This window comes from Gopherus evgoodei, chromosome 19 (genome assembly GCF_007399415.2).
Source record: "Gopherus evgoodei ecotype Sinaloan lineage chromosome 19, rGopEvg1_v1.p, whole genome shotgun sequence".
NCBI classification, from domain to species: Eukaryota; Metazoa; Chordata; order Testudines; family Testudinidae; genus Gopherus; species Gopherus evgoodei.
The window spans coordinates 16,456,427-16,468,500 of NC_044340.1; the positions used below are offsets into that span (position 1 = coordinate 16,456,427).

Consider the following 12,074-nt stretch of genomic DNA (forward strand, 5'->3'; position numbering starts at 1 on the left):
AGGAAGGGGTTCGGAGGAGGAACTTGAAACAAGTGTGCCAGGAGTAGGACTAGGGGGTGTTACAAAGGCATATGGAAGAAGTCAGTGAAGTATGGACAAGGTAAAGGGAGAAAGAAGGATGGCTAGAAGTAATAGCAGAGGCGCAGATCAGAGTTGTGCTGAGCATTGAAGACGTTGACTAGGAAGTGTGTGTGGAAGGCAGAAGAGAGCCAGAAGGCTGCAATGGACACAACATTCCCCACATTTTGTTTTATTTCTTTATCTGGTGGCACCTTGAGGATCGGTGTACTTTGTCGCTGCTCTCCTGAATTAGTCATTCATTAGCTGAGGACCCTGATGTCCACTGTAGATACACAGACAAGTTGATGGCACATAACTGCTCTCTTAAAGTCAAAGTTAATAGCTATTCAAAAGCAACCTTTCCAGAGACATTGTCAAAGTCCAAATCAGTAGTCAAAGCCTGAAAGGGACATCAGCTTAAAACTTACACTGAATGCTTTTGTACCTACTGTTACATGTAACTGCGGTGATGACTGGAACTGAGAAAGAGTGGAGCAAACATATTTTCTCTTTTTTTTCCAGTTTGTTTACTTTAAGCATCTATTAGCACTTTATTGGCCACTGTAGGAACACAGGCTACTGGGCTAGATGGACCTTTGGTCTGACCCAGTATGGCTGTTTTTATGTTTATATTAAGTCAGTTTTGATGCTGCTTCCTTGAAGAGGCCACATTTCCCAATGGATAGGTCATTGGACTGGGATTCACAAGACTCAGGTTCTGTGTGTTAGGTTCTCTACCACTGAAAAGCTGTGTGCTCTTGGTCAAATCACTTTTCTTCTCTGAGCCCAAAGAAAGCCGAAGAGCTCTCAGGTTCAGTATTAAATCTCAGACATTTACACGTGAGTACATAGGCTCAGCACACAGCCTGGTTGCCACTCTCTCACTTAATTAGAGGAGGACATTGTTATAATCGCAGATTTACCCCAGTGGTAGAAATTAACCAGTAAGTTGTGCTGGTTGGGATGGGGGCTAGTTGTGCAGTTACCATTAAGAGTTAGCAGTCTGCACTGTGAGTGAAAAATAGCGTAAACCTCTCTTGTTTCTGCAGGAAATACACAGCTTTGACTGAAAGTGGGCCTTTAGACCCAGTCAGTGCATATCAGCACCGGATCATTGGTGGATGTAGGTTTAAAAATGTAGATGTGTTAAAAGAATTTTTTTTCTTTCCCTACAGATTTTGGGTTTGGAAATTTCTATAAAAGTGGTGAGCCTCTCACCACCTGGTGTGGAAGCCCCCCATATGCAGCCCCAGAAGTCTTTGAAGGGCAGCAGTATGAAGGACCCCAACTGGATATCTGGGTATCATTATTTTATTTACTAGATTAAAATCACCTTTTAGAAATGAACATTGTAATCACCTCTGAATTTCATTTAGACCACAAGATAGGCTGTTCACCTCTGGCTTTATTTTTCTAGACCAAGTCACACAATGATCTTAAGGCCCAGTAGTTTTGAAGCCTAGGATCTTGGTTTGTAAAGTCACTTTGAATGCCAGGTTGTCATTAAGGTTACATAGTAGGTGCACATGAAGTCACTGCACGAAATAATTTAGCTAATCCAAAAAGCTGTCGCTGTTCTTTGCGGAATGTGAGGTTCTTCAGGTGCTTGCTCATGTCCATTCCAGTTAGGTGTGTGCGCGCCACATGCACGATTGTCAGAAGGCTTTTCCTCTAGCAATAGCTGTCGGGTCAGCTGTGGAGTCCCTGCTGACCCGCCGCCTGCTCTGTTCTTTCTTACCGCCAGTGACGGTTGTTGGAGCAGCTCAGTCTCGCGTATTACTAGTGCCTACTTAGCAGTCTTTCTTTGAATAGTTGTTGTAAATAGTTACCCATTAGTGTTAATTAGTTGTATAGTACTTAGCTGGGGGATTTTCCCAGATTCCCTTTCCCCCTGACCACGGCATGCCTCGGTCCCAGGGCTTTAAGCCCTGTGAGAAGTGTCTGAAGTCTATGCCATAGGGCGATCCGCACAACTCCTGCCTCAAGTGCCTTGGGGAGGGTCATTAGGCAGATAGGTGCAAGATTTACAGGGGCTTTAAGCCCAGGACAAAGAAGGAGAGAGACTCTCCTGAAACTCCTCCTAATGAAATCTGCACTTCACCCACAGCCGGAGCCAGCACCGGCAGCCTCGGTGTGCTGCACCGGCATTGGTACAGGAACCCTCGGCACCGAGGAAGGACTCTTGTAAGGAACATTGGCACTGCTTCCCAGCCCCGAGGCCCAGCTCCACATTGCAACACCATTCACAATCGCGAGTGCCACATAAGAATAAGAAGGTGGACGGGGGCCGCTTGCCAGCATGGCACACCAGTGGGGTGCGTCCTGCGTTGGGATACCCCAAACCTGGCCTGCAAGTCCCGCAGCCGTTGACTCTGGCCATGACGGGAGCCGTCGAGTCAGGTGCGAGTGAACTCTTCAGTGCTGGAGGATTTGGAGGGCGAAGACCTCAATCTTCCTGACACCCTGGAAGCAGCACGGGATCTGATCGCCATGATGGCTCAATCCCTATGCCTGCTGGTAGATGCCCTGGCGCTGACGTTGATGGTTCTAACAATGATGGCACTGATGGCAGCATCAGTGACTGCTCCGTCCCCCCATCAGACATAGGGGCAAGCCCAAGATGATGAGTCATTGCTCATCCTCACCACGGCACCGATCTCTGGCACTGCTGGGTTCTGCTCTGAGTTGGAGGTGGAATCCTACACCTCCAGGCGGAGCTGGTACTGCTCTAGATCCTGGCACTGTTCTCAGCACCACTGAAGAAGCTATGCACCCCCACCCAGTGCCATCAGAGTCATGGCCTCCCCAGTGGGAGAGGTCAGTGCAGTGGCCCTTCTGGACCCCAGGGGCCTATCATCAGGCCTAAGGGCCGGGCTCAAGGGCGACTTTGGTGGCCTTGGGACACCGCGGGGCCCCATTGGTCTCAAGGGATCCAAGTATGAGGGATGCGTCCCTAGAGGAAGATTTGGGGCAATCCGACCCTGAGATGGGAGCTGTTGTCACCCCACCCCCAGTGCAAGGAAGGACACCTATAGCTGATGCACCTGAAACTGCCCTGGTGACCATCAGGGAACCGGAAGGGCAAGAGGATCCAATCCCTCCTCGGACGTCTTCCTCCACCTCATCCGATGAGGCGATGGCAGGGACGACTACCTCTCTGCCAGCAGTGGACACCAGGGTCCATCAAGACCACCTTCGTGTGTGGCGCAAAACTTGAATCTACAGGCTGAGGAGGTCACAGAGGTTTGAGACTCAATGGTTGATATCCTGGCTCCTGAGGGACCCTCTAGGGTGGCCCTTCCTCTTATTAAGACCATTGTAAATACAACTAAGGTGCTCTGGCAGAATCCAGCCTCTATCCCACCAACAGTTAAAGGGGTAGAACGCCAATATTTTGTTCCACAGAAGGGGTATGAGCACCTCTTCACCCATCCCCAGCTGGGCACATTAGTGGTGGACACCGCCAATCACAGGGAGGAGCAAGGACAGCTGGGTCCTACTCCAAAGACCAAGGAGGCCAGGAAGCTGGATCTGTTCGGTCGCAAGGCGCTGACATCTGAGCTCCCTTACACTGTCTTTTATAAAGACGTAGTGCAACTATGCCCACAGCCTGCGTTTCTCCCTGTGGTAGTCTCTCAATTCCATATAAATCAGGACATTTTCCTACCTGTGTTGTTCCCAAGCCACATGCCAATAACAGAGATTGCACGCTTCATTCCTTGGTCGTGAGACGTGCTCTGGCTTTCTATATCAAGCGCACAAAGCCATTTCGGAAGTCCCCACAGCTCTTTTTCACTGTCGCAGAGAGGATAAAAGGACTCTCTCCATCTCCTCCTAACACACATCATCCTAAATCACATCATGCATCAAGACTTGCTACGATTTGTTTCTGGCCCTGACATTGATGGCGCACTCTACATGAGCTCAAGCATCATCTGCCACTTTCCTAGCTCAAGTGCCCATTCAGGATATATGCAGGGCATCCACATGGTCCTCTAGCCACACCTTCACCTCACATTATGCAATTTCGCAACAGTCCAGAGATGACACAGTGTTTGGCAGGGCAGTGCTACAATCTGCAACCAGATGAACTCCAAACCCTCCTCCAAGAATATGGTTTGGGAGTCACCTAATTGGAATGGACATGAGCAAGCACTTGAAGAAAAAATGGTTACCTATCTCTTGTAACTGTTATTCTTCAAGATGTGGTGGTCATGTCTATTCCAAATCCTGCCCGCCCTCCCCTCTGTAGGAGTATTCTGGCAAGAAGGAACTGAGCAGGCAGCGGGTCGGCAGGGACCTATATACACCTCCATAAAGGCGCCACTCCAGTGGGCTCCACAGCCAACCCAACAGGTACCGCTAGAGAAAAAACCCTTCCGACAATCGTGCATCCTGCACGCGCACACCTAATTGGAATGGACATGAGCAACACATCTCAAAGAACAACACTTATGAGAGGTGGGTAACCGTTTTTTCTGAACAGGTTCTTTGCATGAATGACCCTGCTTCACTGCACTGCTTCCTTCTTCGGCAGGAGTTCAAGATGTAAACTGTTGATGAGTCTGAGTCACTCATACAAAGGGGAGGGAGCTGTCAGCTGCCCTCTCTCTGAGTTGAGAGAGAGAAGCTATGTCCCCCATGGCATTCTGCTGCAGGCAGATGCATATTGTTGAATCAGTGTGTGTGTTTCCCTACTTGCTACTCTAATGGAAGAGGACAGAGAGCACAATCGAAATTGCATGAAGTAAAAGAAGGAGAAACATGCACTGTCAAACGTGAGACTTTTCATTCTTAATTTGTTTTTAATCTAATTTTAGTCTTCTGGTCTTGATGATGATGTGTCCATATCCTGACGTACCCAGAGATACAGTGCAATTCGGCAGTCTGTGCTTTGGCGCCAGAAGCACAGTGCTAGTACTACGTACATGTGAGAGAGGCAGATTAATTTCTGAGTGAGAGCTCAGTTCACAAACAGGGCAGTGCACAGACGTTCACCTTGCTCATCTAAAGAGATCCATGTTGTTTTAGTAAATAAACACTGTCCTCATAAGCTCTCCTTTGTAATGAGTAAAAGTTACATCTTTGCTGAGCCTATTATCCTGTAACTGCCAAATGAACCCATTACTCTCCAACCATGCACAAGTTTCAGAATAATGTGAGTGGTGTTTGAATGTGAAAAGTGAATTGCAGAGCTTTGGTAAATATTTTTTAAACCGTTTAAGATCTCGGCTCATTAACAAAATCTTCTTGTAAACCAAAAACACAAGTATTTACATTTTAAAATAAAACATCTGAAAAGCAGTTTCCTCCTTCACGTACCTGCCAAGACCTGAGTTCAGGATACTGTCTTTCTTGTGCTACAGTTGACAACTGCTAAAGCAGCTAACAGAAATGGTTTCTAAAAAGCTGAGTTGGCAGGAGGAAGACCTAATCCTCAACTCAGGTTTTGGCAGATAAATAAAGACATTGATTTTTAATATTTTTAGTTTTAAAATCTCAGTATGCTGGCCCAGTTTTGGTGCATGTTTGGAATGCTTTTCCCTTCCATTGAGGCACCTAGTGCCGTGTCTATCCATACAGACTCATGTCCCCAGGATCTGGTATGGTCATTTAATTCCATATGGCACTATCTTCTTTGGCAAATTTAGCAAGACTGTTTCCACTTGCATTGCCAATTAACACACAGTTTCAGAAATGAATCTGACGATTGGCTTAATGCTGCTGTTCTGGTTGTGTGTATCTCTTTGCACATCTTATGCAATCCCTCAATGGGCTTTGTACACACCAGCGCAGAATCACAGTCCATACAAACATTGGTGGTTTTTTTCCCTTAAAACTTTGCAAGCCAGTGAACAGGAGAGGTTGAGGTTTCTCTGTTCTGAACAACTGGAATTTGGGGTGGGTTTTTTGTTTGAACATATTCGGATGTAGTAAAGAGTGTATTTAAATCTCACTTGAAGTAGCGGCTCATTTTTCATGTATCATTCAGTGACCTGTATGGAGCTTTGCACTAGCAGCCGGAGTCTTTAGTCCATTACACACAGCAGCTTTACCCTGCTGATCAGCAAAAGGCACTGCAAACTTAGCCATTTTGGGTCAGCTGAGGGTTCTTAAGGTTTAGGGGTTTTCAGGTATATGACTCCTTTTTCTTTAACTCTGTTTCTGCAGGATGTAGAAACAACATTAATTTTGTCAGTGACAGCCTGGGGTTTCACTAGCAAGTCTCAGAGCAAAGAGTACAGTACTTGTGTGCATCTGAAAGGTAAAAGCAGGAATGTTCTCTGTTTTGCAGAGCATGGGTGTAGTTCTTTATGTTCTAGTCTGTGGAGCGTTACCTTTCGATGGACCTACACTCCCTATTCTGAGACAGCGGGTTCTGGAAGGAAGGTTCAGGATCCCCTATTTCATGTCAGAAGGTAATATATTTGTCCTTATGCTTTGGGGATTTTAATCTCCATTCAATTATACTTTTAAACTGCAGATGGTGGACAAGACAACTGAGTCATTAATGAGCAATGAATGAGTGTAGATGAAGTGTCCCACTTCCTACCTCTGATTAGAAACAGAAAAAAATTCACAGATTCAAACAGCAAGTAGTTTTCATTGTCCAAGACAACAATACAAACAATTCATTTTAGTTTGGAAAGCAAATGCAGAGAAAACAAAATCACCATAATTTTAGTGTATTGCAGATTGGGGTTTCCTGTTTTCTTTGACTTCTTTTAAACAAAAGCAAACAAACAAACCCCAACAAACCACATAACCGACTCATATGGGTGTCTCAGTCTTATATCTGTGGCACACCCACATGTTGCTGCTGCTGTTGTTTGTTGTTGTAAGACTATCAGACCTTTTCCTAGTTTGATTGATCCAGTTGTTGAGTCTTGCTCTGTCACTCTTGATCAGACAATGAGGAAATGTTTGATAGCATAACCCTAAAATCGATGATGTGGGTACTGGCCTGTAGGCTGGGAAGAAGCTGCCAATAGTCTAGTCTAAATTAAAGGGACACATATCAAGTGGCTTCTTGTGCTTTAAATAACATTATTGTTGGTTTTTGGGAGATGCTTAGAATTAATGACACCGCTCCCCAAACAGCACATTTTTTAAATAAGTTGATTTTTTTTCTTGGTGTGAATTGAAGTCTTTAGCTCAAAAGATTATTTTAACTTTCAGGAAATGTATTTAGAACAAAAATGAGAGAGAACTAAGACAGTTTCCTGTTGTTGTTGCTCTTCATCAGCAGGTTCAGATGAATACAGTGTGTGCACTGTAGCCTATTTGCTCGGAGTCTGTAGTATGTTCCCTTTTTTACTTTCTCTTTATTCCAACAGAGTGTGAGCACCTGATCAGGAGAATGCTGGTCCTAGACCCATCCAAGAGATTGACAATTGCTCAGATTAAGGAGCATAAATGGATGCTAATAGAAGTTCCTGTGCAGAGACCCATTCTCTATCCACAAGGACAGGAGAACGAGCCTTCCATTGGAGAGTATAATGAGCAGGTTTTGCGGCTGATGCACAGCCTTGGAATAGACCAACAGAAAACTATTGAGGTAAAACAGACCTTCCACAGAGCTGTAACCTCAGAATGAGCCCGTTTACTGTCCTGCTTTATTAAATCTAGATTTTACACGAGTCTCTCTCATAACTTTCTTTTTGTTACTCTTGCAACAAAATCAAGCTGCTGCTGTATTATCAGTTGCACAGACCCTTCAAGGGAAGGCAAATTGCAGAAAATATGTTCCGCTTCTGGAAGATTTAAGAATCCTGCCGTTCACAACTGCTCTAGCCAACTTTGGCCCTGATTCTTTGTAACCGATTAATAAAAGAGATCAGAGGACTGAGGATGTCTCTGATAACTGGAAGCTCCTGAATGTGATGAGCTTATCAGTGAGCTGGGCTTCTCTTGTGCAGATACTGCCAGTCATAGCAAAATGTGTGGGCTTATGTAAAAAGTGGGACCTGGGAAGAAATCAGCTAATTAACTTTCATTTGTGCTGGGGATCATAATTGGAATGAACCCCTGGCTCCACAGAGGAAAGGTTAATGAATTCACTCCATGGATCCCAGGGTCTCCAGAACTGGAGTGGTTCTTTTATTAGGTATTGGCTGGTATTTTTATTTGAGTGCACTTGCAAACATTTGGAGTTGCAATTTGTTATAATGGATCACAGAGCAAACTGAAGGGCCTGTCAATTCATGTGGGACTTTCTGAGGCTGCAGAGCTTGTAAAGTGATAGCCCTGTAAGATCCCTTGTTGGGACGCAGAAGCTTGCCACTTACAGACTCCTTCTCCCTGCCTCCCCCCATGGGCTCTGTGTGGACAGTAAAGGTGATTCTTAGGCAGAAAAACAAAGCCAAGGAACTGTGTTGGTTTCTGCTCCATTAGATTCATAGGGTGGTATTGGGGAAAGCATCATTTGGCATATGGAGGGGGGGCAGAATCAGAAGCAACATACTTGGGATTTACGCTTCTGAAGGGGTGGGGATGTGAAATTCAGAGGAGAGTAAAAGGAAGCATAAGAGCAGCAAGCATTGACTGTCTTTCTTGGATTCCAAATCGTGCCTTTTATCAGAAATAAATGCTCAAAAAACTCCCTCAGGACTCAGCATGATCATTTCCTTAGAATGGCTGGTATTTTTAGGAAGTGTGGAGGCTGCACTATGAACACTGCTTGCCAGAAAGGGCTGAGTGTGTGCACAGGCACTTCAGGCATCAATTCCCTAGTGCTGGTGAGGATTTGGACTAGCCTACCCCCTTATAAGTGAGGTCATGGCACTTGCTCTCTCTCGGAGGGCTCAGAAAGGCATTTGGGTTACAGACACCAACTGTCACTGCCGATAAGAACTCTGGAAGCAGGCTTCCACATGCAGCTGCAGCTACCTGGGTCTTTTTAACTTCACAGAACCATTGAGCCTCAGGAGGCTGACATACTCTTCTTTGCCATTCTGGCTTGAAACTTTCTCTCAGCTGATTGGTTTCCAGATTGACACTTGCTTGAGACCCCCTTACCCTTTAAGCATTTGGTTTTGTTTTTGATAAAAGTGAGATTTTTCTCCTACCTCCTTATTTTGTGGTTTTCGAGAATGGAGGTTTGGCTGCATTTAGACACTTGTTTCTCTTTTCAGTCTCTGCAGAACAAGAGTTATAACCACTTTGCTGCTATCTATTACCTGTTAGTGGAGAGACTCAAGTCACATAGGAGTAGCTTCCCTGTGGAGCAGAGACTCGATGCTCGTCAGCGTCGGCCAAGCACCATTGCTGAACAAACAGTCGCCAAGGTAACTCCTAATTCCAGGCAGAGATGGGACTGATCACTGCACAAAATGTTCTTGTTTCAGAAAGCTCTTGTTTCTAGGTAGCTCTGTGTCAGAGGATCCTTCGCTTTTCTGTGTCTTCAGAATCCCAAGCTTTTCTGAGTTGCTCTGGGCAGAGTGCTTTGCATTTGTTCTCTTCAGAACCATCATATGACAAGACAGTTGTTTGTGACTCATCCTGTTGAGAGTTGTGGGTCTTGTCAAATCATGAGAGACCCTAGGTACCAATTGTCTGTATGTCTATGTAAGCAATCGGATGAGAACCCCTGGAAACTGGCTAATTCCTAAATGGCTGGCTAATTTTCCTGTTTTATTTTGTGAGCACTAGGGTCACTGTGCTTGGAGAGGGCATGTGGTCACTGGGAGGCCAGACAGGATCAGAACTACTTCCAGCAATAAATTACCCCAACTTCGTGGCCTGTACGCACACACTAAGTTGTCCTTCTTGATGAAGGATCTTGCCTCTCCCTCAGGTGAACAAAGCAGAGGCTGTTGGCTTAGCACAGCAGCAAATTGGACATGGCCTGACTTTGTACTCTGGGGCTGAAGCTACCAAAGATGATTTCATTTGTCCTCAGAGTTAATGGGCACAGGGAGTTTCATCCTTAACCCCCAGTTCATTGCTTGAGTAGTTCTGTTTCACCCTCAGCATTCCTGGGGCAGCTTTTGGGGGCATAACAATGAAAAGCGTGCTGCTGCACTACTTCAATGGAATGTTTCTGCTTTTCCGAGGATTTGGCATTCTTTGCTGTCCATAATTGATGTTTGTCTTTCTCCATCAGCTCAGCCATGCTGCAGACTCCTCGGTGCTCCAAGCACCTTGAATGTAATCTGCAAATGAGCAGCTGAACTTCTTACAGGGGATTATTTAGAGATGAGTGTAAAGAGTTTGTGTTAGGATGGGGGCTGATGGTCAGCATATTCTGTTCGGTGCTCTTACTCACACAGTCTCTCGGGCCCCTTTGAAAATTAACCCCAACTTTCCCCACTGCTGTTCTTGAGGTATGCATTCTATTTGCACTGAAGTCTGGAGAAGAAGCGAGGTCATACCAAAGACAAATCTCTGGGGCTGTTCTGTCTGATCTCGTTATCGAAGGTACCTATCCATTGTGATATCTAAGTGAGGGATATCATTGTCTTCATCTACCTAGTGCCTCAAGGGTGTGTATACCTGTCACTAAATACAATGTGGTTTCTGCTGAGACCAGCATGAGGATCTTCTGAGACACATGTTGTCAGGAGTTTAGATTTGCTAGCAATCCTGTAGCACAGGTGGCTGAGTACTGTAAATGACTCCTTTGAAGTTTTCCAGCACCTCTGTGTGAGTAGACCCAGTACGCCTATTAACTAATTGATGTGAATCAAGAACAGGATCTGGGTGCTCACTGCTCAGACACTGGCCTCTACATTCCAGGGGGCTGTCTACTCAGTGTCGTCTTCAGTTATTCTTCCAAAACTGATGGATTCACTATGGGCTCTGGGGCACTCTTGCCATTTGTCACTTTATTCCCTAGTTACTTCCTCCAAACAGAAAGGTCATGTACAGTTTATCATGTTTTGTTCCAATAATTCCCTTAGAGTTCCCTTCACATGCTCTCCTATTGTTTCATTAAAGGGCAAAAATATTGCCTGGCTTATAATTTCCATTAATGCCTAGCTGGAAACATGAGAGACGTGGCCCTATTAAAATAATTGGCCTAAGATGACTCAGGGCTGGTCTACGCTAGGGGAGGGGATTGATCTAAGATATGTGAATAGCATAGCTGAAGTCGAAGTATCTTAGATGGAGTTACCTACTGTCCTCACGGCGCAGGATCAACGTCCGCAGCTCCCCCTGTCGACTCCCCTACTGCCGCTTGCGTTGGTGGAGTTCTGGAGTCGACAGAAGCACGTTCGGGGATCAATATATCGTGTCTAGATGAGATGCGATATATCGATCCCCGAGAAATCAATTGCTACCCACCGATATGGCCGGTAGTGAAGACGTTCCCTCATACAGTCAAGTTTTAATGGTATTGAATATGTATATTGTGTCAAGTTGCTGGTCCCTTCTGTACGCTGAGTGCTGCTGTGTCTAGATGTGTCTGTATCTAGTGGCTACCAGGCTTCCTGGATTACTCTTTTCCAGGAGGAATCAGAGGAGTGATGGTGCTCTGTGGGCTAATTGTAAGACATTTTGTTTGTTTTGCATTCTCCTGAAGTGGAAGGCAGAATCTGCATGCACTCTGAAAAGACAGATCAGACACCGCTATCTCAAATGGACACCTTGGTAAATCACCTGATGGTTTGAAAGTCATTCAGGCTGTTGAGGGGAATCTCAGGGACACAAATGATTGATGCTCGCTGTGCCTATGCTATAGAATTTCATTAATATTCCCACCAATGCTTTCACTTGTTCTGCTGTAGATAGGGGAGCCCTGGGGTAGAAAAGGCTATGCAGGCTTTCTAGCTTTTTGACTACCCTATCAACACATTGATGGTAAAATATAGAAGATACTAGAGCCTTGTTTATACTTGGGATCCCTATTATCTCTGAGTCTGATTAATGTTTTTGTAAACACTTTTAGTTGCTCAGTCCATGAAGGTGTAATTCTGTGCCTGTGTTACACATGGAAGCACATAATCAGGCCTGTGACTATGATGATAATTTGTTCCAGTCTATTGGCAGTTTCCTGATTTCACCACATTTGC

At 45.3% G+C, this 12,074-nt stretch overlaps 1 protein-coding gene across 15 annotated transcripts in view; it reads left to right on the forward strand.

Moving 5' to 3' along the window:
* The window catches only part of SIK2 (salt inducible kinase 2), a 112,179-nt gene that overhangs the window by 73,798 nt on the left and 26,307 nt on the right, over window positions 1-12,074 (forward strand). For all 15 annotated transcript variants that reach the window (XM_030538237.1, XM_030538238.1, XM_030538242.1 and 12 more), the window contains 4 exons: window positions 1,236-1,360; window positions 6,356-6,479; window positions 7,398-7,618; window positions 9,195-9,347. In XM_030538237.1, the coding sequence (XP_030394097.1) occupies window positions 1,236-1,360; window positions 6,356-6,479; window positions 7,398-7,618; window positions 9,195-9,347 (623 nt within the window). The remainder of the gene's footprint in view (window positions 1-1,235; window positions 1,361-6,355; window positions 6,480-7,397; window positions 7,619-9,194; window positions 9,348-12,074) is intronic.